This window comes from Vespula pensylvanica, chromosome 5 (assembly GCF_014466175.1).
Source record: "Vespula pensylvanica isolate Volc-1 chromosome 5, ASM1446617v1, whole genome shotgun sequence".
NCBI classification, from domain to species: domain Eukaryota; kingdom Metazoa; phylum Arthropoda; class Insecta; order Hymenoptera; family Vespidae; genus Vespula; species Vespula pensylvanica.
The window spans coordinates 5,101,988-5,125,335 of NC_057689.1; the positions used below are offsets into that span (position 1 = coordinate 5,101,988).

At 35.3% G+C, this 23,348-nt stretch overlaps 1 protein-coding gene across 5 annotated transcripts; it reads left to right on the plus strand.

The window, feature by feature from the left end:
- The first annotated feature begins 1,753 nt into the window (after positions 1-1,753).
- On the plus strand, positions 1,754-23,072 carry LOC122629628. 5 transcript variants are annotated; one of them, XM_043813270.1, is made up of 5 exons: positions 1,754-2,311; positions 2,435-2,511; positions 3,814-3,924; positions 5,709-5,821; positions 5,917-6,293. In XM_043813270.1, the coding sequence occupies exons 1-5, from the start codon at positions 2,148-2,150 to the stop codon at positions 5,941-5,943; spliced, it is 492 nt and encodes a 163-aa protein (XP_043669205.1). In that variant the 5' UTR covers positions 1,754-2,147; the 3' UTR covers positions 5,944-6,293. The 5 variants fall into 5 exon arrangements, 1 of the variants encoding a protein (XP_043669205.1); XR_006327312.1 differs by lacking the exons at positions 5,709-5,821; positions 5,917-6,293 and adding an exon at positions 22,382-23,072; XR_006327314.1 differs by lacking the exons at positions 5,709-5,821; positions 5,917-6,293 and adding an exon at positions 3,150-3,400 and having other exon boundaries at positions 3,814-4,373.
- The last annotated feature ends 276 nt before the right edge of the window (positions 23,073-23,348 follow it).

Consider the following 23,348-nt stretch of genomic DNA (forward strand, 5'->3'; position numbering starts at 1 on the left):
ATGGATCGTGAATGTGTGAACTAATAAAAGAAAAATTGGTAATAAAGTTTAGAGTTTTAAAAGGGGAAAAAAGGAAGATAGACGTTCGTCTCTTTTCGAAAGTGATCATTTACTTTGATACTATCGCGTGTCGTTCGCGCCAGTAACGATCTCGTTCACCTTTTATATATCGTTCTTTCCAACGAACGAGACTTGAAATCGTTCGAGTTCTACCGATTACGGTAAAGATATCGTTTCGATGGCTTATCTTGAAATTTTACCGTTAAATCGACATTATTAGAAAGCTGTAAGATGATCATCCTACGACAATTGGTTTTGACGATTGAAATTTCATTAACTTTGTACATTAGTATTGCAAATGTGTATGTACCAGTAAAGTGCGATATTTTTATCAATAGGCTATGTGTGTATATGTGTCTATATATACACATATATGTATATATAAAAGCGCGTGATACTTTTGAGAGCAGGTAATCTGCATTTGACAGGGACAATCATCCGAAGCAGCTTCTTATCAAAAATTCCCCGATATCGGGCTATACATCTACAGCACGTTTCTATGGTTCGTCCCAGTTTTTTTCCCGGGGAATGTCCCGATAAGAGCCGAATAGTTCACCCTCGACATCCTCGCGTCCGCTCGAGTATCCCACGACAGTCGGAGAAAAGAGAATGAGAAATTTTATCGATTTGTATATTCTTTATTCGTGCACAATGATCAAAAGAGTAATATGTAAACGATCGAATGGATTCTTCTTCCGTTGTAACAGCTCGACAACATTACCGTGAAAAAGTTGAAATATAACGCTTACGTAGAAAGGAGTAAGGAATTTTTTTATGCGTATATAGAAATTTCTTTTTTTCTTTTTTTTTTTTTTTTATATATATTTTTAGATTTCCTCTAAGTCGATAATATTCGATATTATTCTACATCGAGTAATTCTAATTATAATGTAGTTAATCAAATATGTCTAACTGTTTCCATGGGTTATCCTAATATAGATATTTCTGGAATTATGCTCATTTACTATACCGCTCGCATTCCCAAATGAGATAATCGACAGCTCACTAACTTCACGTCAGTCATTGCAATATTCTCTGCAAACCGAGATCCAATTCCCAGAGAAATACGTTTCGTTTCTTATCACGTACCACTTGGACAGTATCTTTCGAGAGAATCTTAACCTTCGTATTATGTCTTTAGAAAAAAAGAAAAAAATGACAAAGTTCATAAGAATTGGCGAACTAGCCGCGAGGGAAATAAATTATTCTTAAAAATCATACTCGTAAATTTCTAAATAACGTAATAATCCTATGAGATTGAAGCGCAAGAATTGTATGAACGTTTAATAGCGATAATAACGATGGATTATCTGTTTAGAGAGAATCGAAATAATAAGAACGGTGAAATGATAATACGATCGATCGACGCGATTAATTCTGAATTCGTTGGATACGATTATTTTGAAAAGTTTCATCTAAATGATTTATTATAACAAATATATACCACATGCATATATGGAGAGAATAAATGATGCCGTTAATAAGAAAAGAAAATATCGAGGAGTTGTGTCGTTATAACAAACCAACAAAGTAAATTCTTGGGAAGAATCGTAGAAGAAGTAAAAGAAGAAAAAAGAAAGAAAGGAAGATTTTCTCTGGGAAGAGAAAAAATAAGAACATAAAAAAATGTCAACGATATCATAAATAAAAAGAGGAGGAAGAACAAGAAGAGAAGAGAAGAGAAGAGAAAAGAAGAGGAGAGGAGAAGGAGAACAGAATCCTGGAGAAGACGTCGAAGGACGAACGAGAACGTCCGTCGCTTTTTCGCGGGGACCTTTGCAGTGCGCAAGGGCGTTGGCGCTGATGACGGACGGGTAACTGGAAACGGTAGAGAGAGACAGAGAGAGAAGAGAGTGGAAGTGTGGGTGAGAGGAGTAAAGAGGGAAAGGAGAAAAAGAGAGGGTGAGTGGAAGTAGGATGTGGCGCGTTGTGGGGTGGAGGGGGTGCGCGGAAGGCGTCGAAGCTTCGCGCGACGGTATGAGGAGGATCGACGAGGAGAAAGAGAGAGAGAGAGGGAGAGAGAGTGAGAGAGAGAGAGAGAGAAGAAGGGATGCTTCGTAGAGGATAACGACGAGAGAGGGACGACGATGATGGTGGTGGTGGTGGTAATAGTAGTGGTGGTAGTGGTGGTGGAAGAGGTGGTACAAGCAAAGACGAGTTCTCCCAGTCGCTCAGTCCGCGCCCCGACACGCAATCGTACGCATGTTTATTTACTTGATCTCTTCTCGTACGGACGACGAGATACTACGAGGTGTTTCTTTCTTACTATCTTATCATTATTATTACTATTTTATTATTTATACAAATCTTTTCTATCTTTCGATCGAAAATTCATCGTTTTTATTTTCCTTAAAGAAAAGAATTTCGTTCGCAGACGATCGAACGAGTCCTCGAACTTTGGAACTTCCCGCTTCCAATCTTCGTGGACGACGCTACTGAGAAAGAGAGCCGGTAAGGACTACACTTAGCGATCAACGTTCTCTTCTATTCGTCAATCGAACAACGTGAACATATATTTTTCTATCTCCTTGTATCTATGTATCTTCAGACAAATTTTTCTCTTCTTCTCTCTGTTGTTTTTTTTTTTCCCTTTTTGTTTCTGGTTTCTTTGTCTTTTTGCAACTTTTATACGTGTTATAAGTAGATATGTACGTATTTATATTTAACAAAGTGTGCGAATATTTAAGATAAGTTGCGTGTTAATTAATTGATCTCGTACGTAGAAAAAGTTTGAGTGTTATTGAAGTGATCTTGAAAACGTTTCTTTTTCTTTTTTGTGCCGCATACGTTGGAGGTTGTAACGTTAACATTGGTTAAGTGTCAAGAATGATCTCACCGTAGGGATGGGGCGGTAGCGATGGGAGATAGAAGGGAGGTTGTTGGATCAGACTTCTAATTACTTGGAATCGTAGGAATTCTCTAAAGTTTCGATTAAATCTTGTGCTTCTGTGAGAAAGATCGTACGTTCGTTTATCCGACGAAGAAACTTTATTTTCCTAGTACGTAGTTTATAAGAAATAATATGTACTGCGAAGCACGACGTGTTTATCTGTTATTATTATTTTTTTTTTCTTTTTTATTCTTTGCAGTCGTCCTCTAACAAACGTTTTCTAGGTGAAGCTATATTGCGTCGTACGTATAATATTTACAGTAGAGCTAGTTAATGAACCTTCCGACGTATTTCACTTCAACTCGATCCATAGGCGTGTATAGGTAGGAGGTATGACGCTAATTAAGCTTGTCGTTCGCGTTCTCCAAACCGACATCCGACTAACTAATAGGATGGATCGTGAGTCCTTTTACTCGGTCAGGGTGAAAACGAGATCCGTGACGTCTGTTGGTAGGTATACCGAGGATGGAGATAGTGATAGAGTGAAAAGAGATAAAGAGTAATAGAACGAGAGACGATGTGTTCGTTTATTGCATAGGATGGCAACGGTACGTTAATCAAAAATGACGGCGAGAAGGAGAACGCGTTATTATTTTCTTTTTTCTTTTTATTTATTTTTTTTTTCTTTTTCTTTTTAGTCACGTCGACATTGAACGAATTTGACGGCAGAATTAATGAAACTTTATTCTATTACGCCGATTGCAAATCATTCTATCGTGGCCACGTGTTACATTATGTTTCAAGATCCGTCTAACGAGTTTCGAGATCCCTTCTATTTGTTCTTATTAGTATAGCCACGAAGATATCGATCGATCGTTTGCTCCTTATAAATAAAATAGTAAGAGGAACATTTATTTTTATAGTACTCCTTGTTACCCGGCCGCATAACCGTAAATTTCTCGGACAACTTTCAAAGCTTAAGAGGAAGAAGGCGAGCGTTTGCGTCTTACGTATACACGAGAATCCTCGAGAGAGTAAGTATGTAAAAGGAAAGAAATAGATAGAAGATACCATTGGATGAGAAAGTACTTATTACACGGTTTCTCGCAAAATTTGGAAATGCGTTATTGCGTCAACTTTAATATCAAGAGCAATTTAACGTGGTTTCAATTAAACGCATATCTACCTACAAATCTATCTACGAAGCAATTATATATGTATTTATGTACATAAGTCACGTTAACCCTTTCAACAGTGAATTTCCGTAGTATTATTAAATTGATTTCTAAAACGTCATAGATAGAATTAAGAGCGATACAGTTACGTGCAACAAGCGAATGAAGAAACATTAATGTGTTTTGAATAACTAAATTAATGACAGAGTAGATATTAATTTGGCGTTAAACTTTGAAACGTAAATACGTGTACGTTCTTACTATTGCTATTATTATTACTACTAGATTCATTAAAGATATTACATAAATCTGCGTGCCTACTGTTCGAAAGATTAGATATATCCATCGCTTCTTTATCTTTGAGCACAAGCTTTAATACCCATCGTCCTGCCTATCCATCATAGCTTGATCCAGTCCCGAATCTTTTCTCTCCTCGTCAAGCATTAACTCATATCAACACTACACGCACGTATTTAATCGAGTCAATCTCTCCCTCGCCCTTTTCATTCCTCCTCGAAGGGAAACACTGAGGTTCGTAGATCCTTAAAATCCACCAACCCGTGATGATACTCGAAGCGTACTAATTACTCTCGTATATTACTCTTACGTGACATCTACTCATTAAATTGATCGAATATTAATAAAAGTAACAATAAAGTTTAGAATGAGAAATAACAAACAGCGTTTGAAGAAATTTAAAAAATATGGATATAGGAAATGATCCTCGGGAAGGAAAAATAATGTAAACAAGGGAAATACGAAATTCTCGCGTCGGAGAAGTGGAAAAATGAATGTAGGATAATTTTTCATTTCGTCTCGGATATGCTGCTAATTAATCCATGGCACATGCCTTGAATCCGTGAACCTATGTTGTTGTAATAATATCGTACATGTTCTCAGCGACGTTTACTAAACGAAAAAAGTCCATCGCATAAATATATATATATATATATATATACACATCTATGTATGTAGGTGTACGTGCGCGCATTCGTGTTTCTTTTTCCTTTTTTCCTTCCTCTCTGTCTCTCTTTTTTCTCTTTCTCTTTATTTATTTTTTTCTATTTTTTTTTCCTTATTTTGAAAGTTCGCTGATTATGCTCCATAAAATTAAGAGATGGTTCTTGGACCGTGGAGTGCTTTATAGTTGACCGTGTATTTGACTGTACAGTGCCGAATTATACGAGAGGAAAAGATAGATAGAAAGAGAGAGAGAGAGAGAGAGATAAAAGGGAAAAAGAGAGATAAATAGAAAAGAAAAACGACGAAACATTTTGAGATTCGCTCGAATAGAAACTCGAGTGATGCCGGTATAAATTTAAAAGATATCTTATCGATATTTTTTTTCTTCTATCAATTTAATTATCTATCCTCTTAGTGTTATGGAATGACCATCATGAACCTGTTTTACCTTGCTTTATACTCGGATGCTTGGAATATTTTAACGGCATTGTTTAGTTCTTGGAGTTTCCTAAACTCCTTTCTAAGCAGCCTTTACTCCTCGCTAACTCGACTTTGGTAAGTCTTATCTTTCATCAGGCGTAAACAGTGTTGCTACTCATCCAGTGATTTTAAATCCGGACGTCCCTTCCTTTAACCTACTATTCCGAGAATTTTAAGGAGATGCTTTCCATCTTTTAAAGGAGTCCGAGATTATGCAGGCACCAACGGCAATGCGAAACAAAGCAAACATCACAGGTTTGTTTACTGCACATGCCACGTAAACAAATTTTCGTGCAACGTACCAAACGTACGAGTACGTGCATATATACATACATACATAGATACATACGTACATACATACGTAGGTAGTTACTTACATACATAACATTCGTGTACCTTCATTTTCAGATGCGTGCGTTCCCTTTATCTGAGTAGCACGAAATTATACGCGTAACGTTCGATCTCTCGCACATTTACGATACTCACCGGCTCGCTTGAGCACGCGATCCATAGAGATAGAGAGAACAAGAGAGAGAAGGAGAGAGATAGAGAGGGAGAAAACGAGTATGCTATTAGTATGGAAGGATTGCCACTTTGTAGATTCTATTTGCTCGAGAAAGTCCATTTGCTAATTGGAGAAACCGTCCTCGCCATTTTCGAAATCGAATAATTAGATGACGCACTAGCGACTCGCGTTAATACACCAAGCTTTTCTCTGTTAATTGACCATATCCGCAACGCGTAAATGCTTATTAGCTATTACAGAGGAGGGAGGAAGGAAGGAGAGGGAGAGAGAGAGAGAGAGAGAGAGAGAGAGACAGGAAATGACGAGATTCTCAGTGGTTCGAAGAAAGGATGACTTAGAATGTTCGCTACGGGGATGCTAGATTTCACGGAAACAATGTGATATTAAGATCGAACCTGACGTATATTAAGTTAATTCCGTACCTTCCTGGGTATAATACAAGATATAATATAATAAGATGTTAGCCTTGAGGGATATATCTTGAGATGGAAATATGTACGTCCTTCGTGTTTTACCCGAATATCTTGTCGATTAGGTTGGTCTGGTCTCTTTCATATTTCGTCATTGATTAATTTTATAATGGTCTACTTTGTTTTCTCTAATTAGCAGATGATTATGAAAGTGGCTTATATGTATATACAGTGCATCCAAGAATAAGTGGGAAATATTTTAAGGATAATTTGAGCGATATCAAAAGCCAAGTGGTAGATATGTTTATATGAACTTTTTATATATAATTTTTCGTTTTTATTGTTTTGATGTGTTAAAGTCACCATCCCACCTACTCTAAAAAAAACATTTCCTCACTTATTCTTGTAACATACCCTTTATATACTGTGTACGAGCGAGATGAAAGAGATTTTATTTCAGGGTTATTAAAGATGTATAACTCATACGTATAGATCGACGTGACGCAAAATGAATGATAAATGAAATTTTTTCGCAAATTTTATTTCTTCTTCCTTTTTTTCTTTTTTCTTTTTTACTTTATCAACTTTGATAATTATCGGAACGATAAAAGTATTTTGTTCGGAGGATGAAAATACGAAGGGAAAAAAGTGCGATGAAAATAATCTCCTTATACATCGCATGAAAAGTATTAGTGCTCTCGGAAAAAAGATATTCGGTCGAGGGTTCGTAAAAAATGCTTACTTTGGGAAAAAGATCGAGTGTACTTTCGATCAAAGTCCCGATCAAGTTTTTTGCCACGTAACGGCGAATGTTCCTTACTGCGCATCGGCCATCCCTCAGCGCAAATTCGTAGCATGTCAGCTTGAAGCGCTCTCTTGAAAGAAGGACAGTAGGGGAGAGAATTCTTTCATCCTCGAGATTCCATCCTCTTCTATTGGATGAGGGAAAGAAAGTAGGAAACGCTCGACAAATTATTATTGAAAAAGTTGCCAACCTTTCCTCTTCATTCTTTTTCTTCATCGACAACGATAATTTGCAGTTGCCTAGATTCGACCATAAATAACTCTTTCCATTTTCTTTCCCTTCACTATTTATTCTGATTTTAGTTGCTCTCGTGACTACCCTCTTTGATCTCTCTGCATTCATTTCATTTCCTTTACTTCTAAATATAACTCGTCATCTTTATGCTTTAACATTATTATATTCCAACTGTTTACTCTCGTCTTCTTTCTTTCTTTTTCTCTTTCGTCGATTTTCTCTCTCTCTCTCTCTCTCTCTCTCTTTCTTATATCGATTCTCTCTTTTTCTCTCTTTCTCTCGATCAGCAACCTAATTAGATTTCTACGGAGAATCTTTGGGATTCTGAAAGCTCTTGCGATTCTTCGACAACTCGATAGCTTCTGAGAATCTTTATAGAAAAATGAAATTTCATGAAACATTTGCTATGGCTATGGTTCAAAGATAGAGTAAAGAAAATGGATTTTCTTTTTAAAGATCTATATTCGTTGAAAAGAATACCGCGCACCAATTTCATTTCGATATTCGTGACATTTGATTTAAAAAATGTTGATATATTCAGTTATATGTAAAACAGTCGGATTTGTTGGCTCGACGCTAGAATATATTTCGTAATACTACGTGACTTGGAGTTAAGTAGAACTCATGTGTACGTTGCTTCTATTGTGAGATTCCCTCCAAAAAAAAAAAAAAAAAATGAATCGAGTTAATTTCGTCTTTAGTAGGATACATCTTACGAGATTAAAAGGAACATTTCGAATGTTTCTTCGATTCAGTAGAGTAATCTTCTTTCATTTGAGATTTTTAGTTTGACAAACGATGGTACTTTCGCTTCTTTCCAAAGAAAGGTTACTGGCCAGGATCCACGCGTTTCAAAAGAGTCCTTTAATCCCAGGGAAAAAACTAGTTTCAGATCGGCGATCCCAATGCGACGGCGTTGAAAACATTCGGATGTATGTTGAATTCCCTTTGTAGCAACAGAGGAAAAGAAAGAGAGAAAAAAAAAGAGAAAAAGATAGTTGGTTGTCTTCAATCTCATAGGATAGACCAAAGTTACGCCGTAAATCTCGTCCACAACCTGGAATATATTATAATTTTTAGGAGGATCATGATAGTAGATATAGAGGTAGGCATCTATGATCGAGAATAAAGTTATATCTTACCTATTAAATTATCTAATATCATCGCCAGTTTGTGATAAATATCGATTTGATTTAGATACGCATATATACTAATAATCTATATACACACACACAACTATATGTATTATATAGAGGAAATCGATAAAACCTTCTTTCCCGCGAATAAAATAATTGGAGTGAATGTACATGTATGAGACATTTTTTTTCTCTCTTGTATGTATCAACGCAATATGTTCGACTTTCCTTCATGTTTATTCATCACATGCGTTGCGTAGTCCGAAGGTAAGAGGAAAAAAATGCTTTTCCAATTCCCTGGACTGGACTGGTATCAGGGCGCCAAATCTTTTTTCTGTGGTCCTTCGTAATTAAACTCTTGCAGCGAGTCGAGTTCATTAATCCCCCTTAATGAAACTCGTTTCATCCGGCCCGTTTCCAGATCGAATCGATCCGCGCGCCTCGAAGCGCTTTTCATTACTCTGACCTATAACTATGAACTTCCATCTCGTGCGATTCTATTAAATTCCAACGATTTTTGGAAGTCTCGATTGTTAAAACATTGAGACGAACATTTCTGAACATTTCGAATTCCGATTATTAATTTTATCGAAGTGAAATTTCGATGTCTACAAATTTTTTTCTCTATCTCTGTACTTCTCTCCCTCCTTCCCTCTCTCTCTCTCTCTCTCTCTCTTTTTATTTTTTTTGCTCAATGAATTAAGTATGTACAAAATCGATGGAGAATCATGATCTAAATTATTAACCGGATCATAATTCAAGTCACGGAGAAAACTAATCTAAACTTTTCCTCCTGAAAATCTTTACGATCGTGTGAATCATCGGCAATTTTCTACTTAATCCACAGCTACTTGCTCTCATAAATCTTGATCGTTTTTGGGTCATAGTGGATTTCGTTTCTTTCTTTCTTCCCTCTTTTCTTTTTTTCTTTCTTTCTTCGAGAGATTTTATGTATTCCGTGTCGATGGAATGTCTAGGTAATTTAACATTTTCTTTTATAATTGAGGTAGATAATCAACCTAGCTGCAACGACGAACATTACTTTGAAATCCGTGATACACACCGTTAATAAAAAATTTCCCACATAACCATTTACGTAGACGCTCGGTAAAATTGCCAACGTGTCGTCTGCTTTAGAAAGCATAAAGATAAAGCTGTAAGGTCGCAGACGCTATAACAACTTATCTAGATTCTCGCGAAATTATTGAGAGAGAGAGAGAGAGAGAGAGAGAAAGAGAGAAAAGAAGAGAAAATAAAGAGAATATGGAAGAAGAAACTCACGTACGAAGCAGAGAAAATATAAAGTTGGTCAATTTTAACAAAAGGAAAAGACTTCGTATTTACGATTTTGTTTTTCTATGGAGATGACCATTGCCGTTCGTATATATTATAATATATACATATATACCTGTTTCTATGCAGAATCGTAACGCGAAGATATTCGATTCTTGTCGTTCACGATTATTTTCTCTAAGATCAAATCGAGCTCGTTCGAGCTCGTCTAATCCTCCTCTTTATCGTCGTCTTCCTTAACTCCTGAATATTCTGTCCTCTAAATATCATGGTCTTTAGCACGTTGCATAATGCAGAAGTCGATGTGCTCCTTCGGGTAAAGGATGTTACCAGTTCAGGTTTGCTTCTATTTCAATTAATGCCCATTGATTCGACGATGCGAACACGCTCCTCCCGGTCATTACGTCGTATCATAATTTGCATGAAAATTCCCTAGTGATGCTCGTTATCCATGGGACAACGCTGATCGACGGAATGCTCGAGTGATACCGGACAGTTTGTTGGACGCGTATGGTTCTAACAGCCTTCATATAAATTGATCATTATAGGTACGTCGTCTATTTTCTCTGTCGTCAATCTTTCCCACTAACCTATTGCATTTTAATTTCTCGCGAAGATCCTATTAAACGTCAAACGATTTTTCCAATATTTACGATGAACGATAAAAACTTGATGAGCATCGTGAAAGTTGCTGATATTAAAATATGTTTTATAGTTTTATTGTTACATCGAAGAGAAGAGAGAGAGAGAGAGAGGGGGGATGATTTTTTCCTTCTTTTTATTTATTTATTTTTTTTTATATGGAAAATCGATAAATTCTATGAAAAATATTAGGTATACATCGTATAGTTTTTACGATCGGTCAAAAGTTCGAATTCTATATTTCCTTTCCTCTACGAGATAAGGAATAAGACACGACTAGGGAATAATATAGCTGGTAACCCTTGTAGATCTTCGAGTGAGGCTATTCGACAAGATTGAAACTTCTTTCGAAACCGAGAAAGTAGATAGTGGCAAGGTTCCAACCACCTATTAGTAGAAGAATCTATTAATCCTTATTTATTTCACGATTTTTCTTATTACTCGAGCTATCGATCTCTACTTTCGAAAGTTTCATAGTGAATTCTTTAAGAAAATGAAGAAAAAAAAAAAAGAAGAAGAAAAAGTATTAAGTTCGTGCTTCGTCTAAGTCTTTGAGAAAATAATTCGTGATCGAGATCTCGATTGTATCTAAAAGAAAAAAAGAAAAAAAAAAGAAAAGTCGAAGAAAAATCTTCAACTTTTATTCTTGGCGCATCCCGCTGTTATCTCTAAATAATAGCCATTGTGTTATCTTTGCGTCACTTTCGTGGCGTCCCTTTTTTATTTCTATTCTTTTTTCTCGAGGAATAAAAGAGACGAAAGCTCGTTTCTCAGCCTCCATTTATATATCCAACGTTTCGGATTAAATTACGATATCGTAGTTACCCTCAACAAGCTCATGGACAACTCACTTGACTCGTCGATCAGTCTTGCCAACCGACGGACATGATTTATGAAATAGATCTTCCTACATCTCCAATCTAATAATAATAACGTTACGTACCCACGAAGTCGATGAGTGAGATTAATAAATAATTAATCGAACGATAGCGTGCGTACTGTAATTACAGATAGTCTAGGCTCGTGTAATCGATACGTATGTGTGTATGTATATATCTGTCTATCTACGTACCAACGTCGTTTGTGTACGTCGATTAATTATTTATCCTACTACATTCACCCATTCACCGTTTCACTGCGTTCGATACCAAATTACATCGCTCTCGCATTTCTCCGTTAAGCGCTAATTTAACTTTGACACGCAAACGTTCGCTATTATCTTTCGCGCGTTTCTCAAAGAAAATAAATAAAAAAATAAACGAAATACGTTGGTTATACTTCTTTGAGATTGGCATTGTTCTCAATCGTGTCTCATCAGATCATTATTTTATTATTAATCGTATATCAAATGATCGATGTATTTAATAATTTATTATTAAATATACGGTCTCGAACACAATGCAGAATTTCATCAGTTCGATCGTTTCGTCCGTTTTACTTTTTTTTTTTTCTTTTTTTCTTGATATCCATAACAAATTTCATTATTGTATACGTGTAGATATATTTATGTGACTCGTATATACGAATGAAGGGAAGAAAAGTATTTTCATCGGACGATGTTATTGAAAAATGTCGTAAACTGAAAGTAGAATCGTTCAATTTACCGTCATCTCACACGATAGATCGATCCATCTTACGATTTATTCGTTCGATCCATAATTCGACTTTATTCTTACAGCCGTACGATCATATCGTTGAAGTTAAGGATGCCAAAGTCGTCGACCGCCCTTCTCGAAAGGGCTTTAAAGATTTAGAAGGATTTGAGATCGTAAACTTGCACGTACAGGAGAAACGCGTAAAGAGAAAAGATTGGGAAAGTGGATAAATGGAAAGGAAAAGCAAGAGAAAGAGAGAGAGAGAGAGACAGAAACTCATCCTAGACCGCAAATTTTATTTTCCGTCGTACAAACAAGCTTTTCTTGCGTTTACTCATTTCTGGTAAATAAGTATTGCATCCCTTTCTTTCTTCTCTTTTTTCTTTTTCCTTTTCCTTCTCTTTTTTCTTCTATTCTACTACAAGATTTATTTACAATTCTCCACGCCATTAGCGTTTTTTTTTTAATTATTTACGTCGACGGTGTTTACTATGATTACCTGTTTAAGAACCGAAAATTTTTAATTTTTCGAATAAGAAAGTTTATTTTGATATATACATACTTACATATGTTGCATTCCTTATATTTTTCTTCTTATTTCTTTATATCTCGTTAACGAAGAGTAAGCATTGGTGTTATCTCATTAAATGAAAACTTTGAAGAAATATTTCCCTGCAAATCTGGAATGTTTAAGTTTCGGTTTAGGGTGTTGGAGAGAAAAAAAAAAAGTTGAAAGAGAAAAAAGAAAAAGAGAAAAGAAATGTAAAGACAGGAAGACGGAAAAGAACAGCGCGAGAGATAATCTCGATGAGCACGGAAAGGGAAATTCATTTTGGTTGGAGTTTCGAATGTTCGTGTAGTACAAAAGAAAATTAGAGTGCGAAGGATTAAAGGATCAGAAAGACTTGGTACTTCGACTGATCGTGCTCTTAAGTTACATAACGAGGTAGAAGAGACGTACTTACGTACGACCGTGTATAAATGCAAGACTCTTGTTAGTGTTTAAATATAATTATTCAGTAAACGTTGTCATTAAGAAATATTGTCTTAAATATATAATCGTTGATGAGACATTTTGTTGAGCTCGTATAATTGATGCATTTTCTTATTGAAACGAAAATTTGATCGAATGATCGTGAAACTCTGTAAATATAAGCAACTCGTTAAATCTTCTTTATCGACGTCTTCTTTTCTTTTCTTTTCTTTTTTCTTTTTTTTTTTTAATGTTCATTTAAAACATTAAAAAGCGAGATCGTTAATATTTATATATAGTCGATAACGATACGATATCCGTTAACGAATGATAATACGTTCTTCAGATTATTAGAAATTACTCGTCATATCTAGCTACGTATGTTTACGATATCATTTCTTTTCCTCTTTACTAATAAGAGAAGTACGAGGATTAAAATGGAAAAAACGAAAAAAAGAAAAAAAAAAAAGAAAAGGCAGTTCCGTGTGTAAAGTACGAGTATAACGTAACAGGTGGTCCTCTTCGGCGTCGTTAAGTATGCTCTTACACGTTTTCTCCTCATCAGTGTGACAAGGATTTCAGATGAATATTAGTAGTTACCAACGTGTGCGATTTTCACTGTCCAATTCTTTTTTCGTTAACTTTTACGGAGAACAGCTGTCAACAAACTAATTAGTATAATAGTGGAGGCAACTCGTTCAGAGAGATAAGAGATAAGTTCAAACCACTCGACTTATAACTTCCTAAACTTTTTACTTTTTTTTTTTTCCCCCTAGTATTTCCCAAGTAATTAAGAAGAGTTAACTGTTATTTGAACGATGTTTGGTAGATTTTATACATTTTTCTTTATTCCTTTTCCTTTTTCTTTGCTTGTTTTTTATTTTTTTATTTTTTTATTTTTAGGAAACTGATATAACGAAAAATACGTGTCTACATCGAAGGATCGCAGTAATCTTGTAAACTTTAGGCTACTCTCGATAACCTCGGTGCAAATAATTGCATATTATCGCGGTCATCTCGATTCGACGATTTCTATTGTCGGTCGCAAAGCTGATACCCGTAATCCTATTCGTGGAAGAACGAGAGAGAGAGAGAGAGAGAGAGAGAGAGAGAGAGAGAGAGAGAGAGAGAGAGAGAGAGAGAGAGAGAGAGAGAGAAAGGGTTTGCACGAACGATTCCGTGGCTCATTGTTCGACGGCAATATCGACGCCGGAAAGGTTGGCCTTATGGTAGAGGAAATCCGAGTGGATATCTCTTATCACACTCAAAACAGACTGTCTCAGTTTGAGTTCACACCCGGCGAGCATTGTCGAAAGAAAAAAGGTCTTCTCCCTTTTTTCGCCAACCTTAAAACGCCATATGTCCGGTTTAATAAAAAATCCAAAGTAATTTTTATAGCGATTGAAAAGAATCCAGATGTTGACTGTTTCGATATTAAAGTATAGTTTTATTCTGTTAAAGTATTTCAATAATTTTCTATATTCGAATGAAAAAGAAAAAAAAAAAGAGAGAGAGAGAGAAGAAGAAAAAGAAGAAGGGAACAATCTCGTGTCCAATGATAAAAGAAAATGAGGAGCAAAAGTATGTAGTATGTTTTGTAGTAGTGAATGTTGTAGAAAAGAATAATTGATGTTTCGAAAGTGATTTCAACGGTAGATTGCGTCTGGGTTGCGTTTACTTAGGGCAATGTTTTGTCAAGGGTTCTCTTGAAACATGATTGATCGTATACGCTTGCATTTTCTTCAGTTGTTCCAAGTCAAGTAATACCTGTTTCAAGACGACGTGTTTTGAATGTCAAAGATCTTTAATCGCTATAGCAAATATTCGTTATTTGATTTTATCGCTTATTAGAAGGTCGAGATTTATTGGTTATCGCGTTAATATAGTAGTTATAAGGGAATATCTCCTTCGATTAGGACGAGGGATGATTTTTTTCTTATTATCATTTTTCATCGCTAATTACGTGTCATTGTTCGAATCAAGAGGACAAATGATAAGGATCAAGTAGTAAAGTTAATTACGTTCAGACGACACGTTAGAGATGGTACATCGAAGGAGACAATAATCGATCTTGAGAAGAGAGTGTATACCTACGCGAAGTAGATAACTCGGGCAGAGGTGAGCAAAGTTTTAATTGTTATAAGCCTGATTAGAAGCGATTAAAGGGGACCTCGCCGTCCATAATTACGCTGCTAAACTAATTTCAGATGGCATTTTCTCACATGGGTATTCTCTGTAACATAAATACATTGCTAGAATTTCCTCTTGACTATTTCGATGCAAACTACAGAATTAGAAAGAGAGAGAGAGAGAGAGAGAGAGAGAGAGAGAGAGAGAGAGAGAGAGAGAGAGAGAGAGAGAGAGAGAGAGAGAGAGAGACGGAGAGACCAAGAAGATATAACCAAACGTACATTAGACATCAAAACACCTTATTGTTCCATTCATTCGTGCATACAGAATTCTGCTTCAGTTGGAATAAACGCTTTTGCATGCTGCTATGCGTAAAAGCCGCGTGGTTTATTCGTCTAGTAAAACAGACTTCTTCGTAAGATAAAGAAAAACTCATACAATTAATGCTAATTTTCTTGGTATTATTCGTTTAAAGAGTTAGAACAGGTTTAGAAGCAAGTTACAAGAAGGAAGTTTCGTGGATAATAAAATAATAATGAAATGTGAAAGTGTTCGATTTGAAGAAACACAGTTTTGCAGAATTTGTTTTGTTTTCTATTCTTGTAATGCACATACATATCTTAGATCTATTCATTTATTCATTATTCATTCAATGTTCTATATACATATACATACATATAGAAAGTTTCAGTCACAGAAATTTCATTTCGTAGGAAAGCAAAGCTTTAACGTCAAACGCAAAGCAATCCCATCGATATTCCTGTCTATATTTATGATTGAACACCCTAGCGGAAAATTGTATCAGCGAAGAAAATCGCGAATGGAGTAGGTATAATTTAATATTACACAGGTAAGAGTTGGGTGGTTTGCATGTGATGGGGTTGGGGATGAGGGCAGGGGGTGGGGGTATAGGTGTGATAGTTGGATATGTAAATGAGATGAAACTCGTAAGGCTTTGCATCGTAAAGTTTAGAAGCTTCACCCATGCGGTATCGTTGTGTATTCCCACTAGACTCGAATCAGATTAGACGACTTAGAAATACACTACGCAATAGTCGTTAAAAAAACTAATCGCAATCCGGCCAAAGAGGATAGGCGCCAATAGGTGAGAGTTTTTAAGAAAATATCAGACAAATGCAAAAAGAGAGAGAAAGTAAAATTCTAAAATAAGATAAAGGTCGAAAGGCAAAGATTATTCGTGTACTTGTCCCGCGAGAAATATGCTTTAACTTAAGCCGGATAATGTCGTGCCATATGTCGTTCCTCGTGGCACATACGAGCTCAAATTTTGGGTGAGAATGTGTACTGTAGCACTAGGTGTGTAAGACCCTTTCAATTCCTCTCGTTGCTCTAAGGAACATAGCCTATAGCAAAGTCTAACGAAGCATTCGAAATATGCTTTCCGTATATACCATTATAACTTGCCTTTCTTGTTTCTCTTTGATCAAAACTTCCTTTACGAGTTGAATTTCAGATAATTTCATATTCGAAGAAGAGCCATCGTAATTATTCCGTTTGCCAACAACCATCAACTCGAAATTCTCAATATCGTTGTTAGAGATAAGAATTCTTCCATCGAGTCTTTTCCATTATCGTTTAGATCAGAAAGAAGAAACTAGTCTAGGTTGTATCTACTATGCTAAAATTACGTGAACGCGTTTAAAAATAAAGCTACTTTCTAATAGAATCATTTTTTCGATAAAAATGAAACGCGAATAAGGTTCGACGGATATCTATACTGTACGAAAGAAATTCGAATAATTCATGGGGTTTTTTATTTTTTTTATTTTTTATCTAAGAAATTTTTCATTAGATCATTCTGATAAACGAGAGTAATACCTACCTATTTGAAATCGTTCGATTCTCATGTTCATTGACCGTATTCCAGAACGGCAATCACGCGTTACGCCGTTTCTGACATTTTATCGATACAATCGTAAACTATAAAGCGCAAAATCTGCAGAGTAAGAATCGAAAAATGTTGGTGGAAGGGGAAGTTTAGCAATAAATGCGAGGGGGTTGGGAAGGAAAAGGGTATGGAACGAGCACGGGAATGGAAATAAAGTGGATCCGAGTGGTGGACTGAGGATGGTTGAGCGACGGGTGGAAAGGGTTGGAGAGGGGTTAAGGGAAGGGAAGAGAGAGAGAGAGAGAGAGAGAGAGAAAGAATGAGAGGTGAGATAGAGAGAACGGATTGGACTATACTCTGGAGATCGATTCGCTGATATCGAAGGACGAGAGACGTGAATAAATAAAAGATAAATAAAGGAAAAAATGAGAAGTTCCGTACGTATGTAGGTGTGACATACGGTATCTATAGGTGTATGCACGTTCTCGTATATTTCCTTACTCGAGACGTGAATTACGTTTCTTGCAAAAGCCACGAACGGTAAACAGAAACATTAGAAGCGGTTTCCTCGATCCTTCCTTCCTTTAGGCGATATTAGTCGGATAAAAGATCGTAGCTTACTCGCTCGCTCGTATACGAGCGAGTCAGGAAACGAGCGTAAGGATAAAAAGCGTAGATAGATATGGGCGAAAAGAAAAAGAAATTCTAACAATCGAAGAGATTATAAAAGAAAAAAAAGAAAAGAGAAATATACTACTAGTATCCACTCTCTATTTGTATCGATGATAACGTTAAAAGCCTTCTGGGAATTCGATGAACGATCGATCGAATCGATTCGAGAGCTACATCGCGTTGTTTTACATACCGACATACGCTTGTTTATCTCTCGAAAATTTCTACATCGACATGAAAGCATGAAATCTGGGCTTGTAATTCGTATTTTTAATCACATTGTGGTATTTTCGATTGGTATAACACCATTGTGCATTTTGTAGTAGTAATCGAGACGTGATATTTTTCGAAACAGTGTACGAAAGTACACTGTTGCGTATAAATGTCGCACGGTATGTATGTTATAAAAGATGGTCGATCGTAGTAGCACGTTTCCGCTCGAACGGAAAATTTAATTAAGCAAATGCAAATTGCACAGCCACGGAAGACGGAACGTAAGAAGAAAGTTAAATTCGTTAGGTAACTCGTATGTTCCTACGAAGTCCTACTGCGTTATGGACGGCGCCATTGGTGTCGCCTGGCCGCTCGTGCAATCTCTGAAAATATTCCGCATTCGCGCAACGTAATATCGTTCTGTTCTCGACAACGAAATAATGCTTTTAAAGCGCATGTAATCCGATGCAACACGAGATGCAAGACTTATCGCACGTACCTGTGCGATAGATAAGAACGTGTAATAAATATAAGATATTTATATATATATATATATATATATATATATATATATATATATATAATAGGATATATATATGTACTCTCTCTCTCTCCCTCTCTCTCTCAAAAATAATTCACCGAAGGAAATTCTTCCAAGAAAATCCTGCCTCGTGTAATAAGTTTTCTGCCGATGGCAAAAATGATTTTCATTTTTCCGTTCCTTCGCGAAAAGTAGTGCGATACCTTTCTCTTATTTTTCAAGAATTGCACGCGAGAATAGGGGTGAGATATCATCTCTGTGTTATGAATCTAAAGGAACCTTCACCGTAGCTATACTTCCTCGTAACAATATTATCTCGAAGGTTGCCCTTGTTAGACGCATGATAAATTTAAGTTATTTACTTTATGTTAAATAAAACTATACTGCATTTATACAGAAAAGATCATTTTTGGAAGTAGCTTTTTCTTTCTCTCTCTCTCTTTCTTTCTCTCTCTCTCTTTCTTTCTTTTTCTATTTCCTCTCTATTTCTTCGATTTACACAGCGATAAATATTTGTGGTATCCAAAATTGGTATCCCTTAAATAGTTATATTTCTGATAACAATAGAACACGTATATAATAAAACATTAATAACACTAATAAATTAAACTTAGACAATTTAAATCCTTTCATCTTACAACATATCTTAGACATTATTCGATAACTTATAACACAATAATGAAATAGTATTGAAAGTATACTATTTGAATGTAACATATATATATATATATATATATATATATATATATATATATATATATACAAGATTCACACGAAATATCAATAGTTTAATTGCAATAACTTTATACGCATACACATTTCTTTTTTATAAAAGAAACCATTGCTTTTACAATAAAGTGCATTCATAACACATATATAAGCTCGTGTTATTATTGTTGTTGGAATTTTCAAGTATGGGAAAGTACACCGGTAAGCGATTTCAAACCTGTGGAATGCTACAGTTGCTTCTCTCTCATGTTTGCATAATATTTTTCAAAACATATTCGTCTCGCAGCCCGATTATGTCCGTGTCGTTTTATTCGCTTTACTACTCACGGCTACATCCCAGTAGCAACTATTCTCATGAAAATAGGTTAATGCAGTCTTAGGAGTTTCGATGACGATACACAGTTAAAAAATCGTTCTTTCTCTTATTTCCTATTTCGCATTCTTTCACGAAAAGATAAAAATCTTTACTATCGGTGTTAAATTAAAATTTATTCTTTTGACTAAATAATTAAAGAAGAGGTGTAAAAATGGGAGAGAAAGAGAGAAAGAGAGAAAGAGAGAGAGAGAGAGAAAGAGAGAGAGAGAAATATCGAGCAGAAAAAGAGAATTAGTAGCAATTAAGTTCAATGGAGCAGCTTAACGATGAACCGGGTGCGAGAACAGAACATTATTTTCACCTAAATCCATGAGAGAAAGAAAAAAAGAATGAGATAGGGAAACGATGTTCCAGCCGTGTAAAGAACAAAATTGCTTTCACGAAATTATAAAATACATCTGTTCGAGAAAGCATTCCTCTTTTTTATTTTTTCCTTCTCTATTATTCATAGAAAAATTTTTTGGAACAAAATTAGGATTTTTCGGAAAGATTTTGAAAGTAGACAAACAAAAGGAGGAACATCGAAATGTCACGTCGTTGTTCGGTTCGTTCGTTCGTTTGCTCCCGACAATCGGAAAATCGTTTTCGTCATCGCACGAATCGCGTTCTTCAAATCACCGTAACCGCGACTAATTTCGAATTTCCGATAAACGAGATTACGAACGTTCCGGGACGATAAAGCAGACCACTTTGAAAAGCCACAGCTGGGTTATAGTACACGTACTACCTACTGTTACGTGTAGATATTATATAGAAACACACTTCGTCGATGTAATCCGCGTTAATTCGCTATCGTTTTGCAATAACTTCATTTCTAATTTATTATGCCTATAGAAAATGCACAATATATGTATACGTATATATATATTATTGTGTCATTAGAAACGTAGAAATTGATAATATATCACGTTGTTGATAACATCTATGCTCGAGAGAATACATAGGACATACATTGCATAGTAATAATCGTTTCGCGTAATCGAAACTAACAATTTTTATCAAACTTTTAAAAGCTTCGATCTCGTCTATAGTAAAAATGCGATAATAGTAAATAAAAAAGATACTTCGTTTGATTTGTAAAATCCAAATGTTGAGAAAGCTTTGAGTAATACGTACTTACATATATTCGTACGTATCTACATCTATATGTACGTATACTTATTCTATGCGTCAAGTATGTTGAATGGACGACATTCGTGTGATAGAATGAAAGTAACATTTTTAAAGTAGATTTGAATCGTGAGATAAATAAATATATACATATAGGGAAAGTCTAGTTTAAGATTATAGGAAGTATTTTAACGAGAATCGAAACGAATTTAAATTTCACTTTTTTTCGTGCTTTTTTTATTTTATTTTATTTTATTTTTTATTATACTAAATTCTATCTAGTACCGTATGTTCCTATTTGCACTAAATAATTCTGTTATTGAGCGAACGTGTTCACGACAGGAAGCATACAGGATTACGTCTTTTGAAGTAAGTATATACAACGATGGGAACGTGGATCACGTTTGATCAACGATGTATTTCTCTCTCTCTCTCTCTCTCTCTCTCTCTCTCTCTCTCTCTCTCTTTCTCCCTCTCTCTCTTTCTACGATCAAAGATTCTCAAAGCAAAGCTAAGCAGACTCTTGGAATCTTACATTTGCATCCGTAATTCGAGCGGTTTTCCAAAGATATGCTTTTGAGGGAAACCACGTTTATTTCGTTTATCCAGAAAACCTAGTGATATATCTACATTTAGTCTTAGAAATATTTTCATAATTTTTTAACACGTTGAATGCTTTCCATTTAGATAATTGTGATTATTTGATAAACTGTTACGTCAGAATAATTTATTCTTTTTTCCCCTCTTCCTTGTTGTCGACGTACACATTCGGTAGTTCATACCGTGAAAATGTTTCTATGAATTTTGATTAATTTATCCCATGAATTTGCATATTTCCAAGAGCATCCTTTTATAGTTACACAGTTAGGTAATTGTTGCTTCATCGACAACGATACCGTTGTTGTTTTTAGAACAAAGTTGTCAGGTTCGATACCATCGTATACTCAACAATAATGAAACGAGCTCGAGGTGTGTTGAGAGGAGAAACTAGTAGAGATGAGAACGAGTTGAGCGAGCATTAAAACTAAGCTATTCTGTATAGCCCGTACAGCTCTTCGGCCTGCGGAAATTTGCAGTTGCTTTGAAATTAGTCTAGAGCTTTAGAATAGTGGACAGACCAGATCGACGAAGTGAGTAGATATCCTCAGGAAGACTGGCCTTCGAACTTTTTGCAATGTATAGATACATATTTATATTACATGAATACTACTTGATTACATACGTACCTAAGTACGAGATATGCGTTTCCAACAGAGACCATGTTGGATTGTGAAAGTATCAAATTGGATGAAATTTTCATTACGCGAATCGTATTATTTTTAAAATCTGATAAAAAATTAAAATCATTGAGTTGATAACCTTACAATTTCATATCTTTTTTTTTATATTCTTTTTTAAGTATCATATGATATAATTGAATCGAACAATTGTTTGAGAATGAAAGATGTAAATAACGTAAAGCTAGTAGGTATTGTTCAACATTTTTTAATCGGATCGATGCGATGTGAATGTAATAAATTGAAATCGTAGATCTAAATATATTGGTTCGATTACAAAATCACTTTTCTTTCCTTTATTATTTTTTTTTTTTTTTTTTTAATTCCACTTACGTATAACATTGCCAGTACTTTTGTTTTAGTTTTGTTCCTGGTTTATCAATATACGGGTACGTAATTATCTACTCTCGAGGAAAGAAGCCACAACGAAATAGGATGATCTATTGTTTGTGTTTGAAACTAATCTACGAATATGTCGCGTAACGATATGTTGGGAAAGATTGAAAGAGAGAAAGAGACAGAAAGCATGAGCAAACAGGGAAAAAGTGAGATTTGTGAAAATCCGCGTTAAAGCTTTTTCGCAAAGCTTTCTCTCTTAATCTTTACGAACCCACTCACCATTTAGCATCTTTCTCTCTCTTTCTATCTCTCTAACAGTCTATAACCACTAGTCGAAACTTTCTTAAGACTTCCAGCGACGTAAACGACGTGCCACTCTCTCTAGGAATTATTTATGAGAAGGTACATACAATGAACTACCTCCCTTGAGGACTATACGAGCGGTGTTTCCAATTTATTGAGTTCACGAATAGATCCAATGATTCGTAGTAAAGAGAATAAGGGATTCGATAGGCGTCTTGAGTGATACATTAGATACATTTAATCATTCTCAACTAATTGATAAGCTGTCGGATAGAAGGATCAGATTAAAGGATCTCTGCTATTATATTGATCGATACTTGCTCTATTTCTCTTCTTGATCTTCGAAATTTCTCGATAGATATCTGTTTTCATCCGTTCATGTTATTTAGAAAATTGCTTGATAATGTTTAGATGTTAGGGTATATGTATAAATATATATATATATATACACATATATATATATATATTTATGTATATATGTGTACAAGTATATATGCATGTAAATTTCTCATATAAAGTAAATGCGCTTGCTTAGAGGAAATGTTCAAATATTTTGAAAGGATCCATATATTATAATAGATCTATTTCCTAATAGAAGTTATTACGTTGATGGTATCAGAATTTTTTTCTATGATGTAAAGATACAACGAATAGAAAAGTAAGCTTGAACGTAGATACTACAACGTA

Bases quoted from the DNA above. Each gene is read 5' to 3' on its own strand.
- LOC122629628 (XM_043813270.1), top strand. From the start codon at position 2,148: ATGATGGTGGTGGTGGTGGTAATAGTAGTGGTGGTAGTGGTGGTGGAA. The intron at 2,312-2,434 runs GTGTTTCTTTCT...TTTCGTTCGCAG, and splicing joins GGACGACGAGATACTACGAG to ACGATCGAACGAGTCCTCGA. The intron at 3,925-5,708 runs GTAAGTATGTAA...CATCTTTTAAAG, and splicing joins ACACGAGAATCCTCGAGAGA to GAGTCCGAGATTATGCAGGC.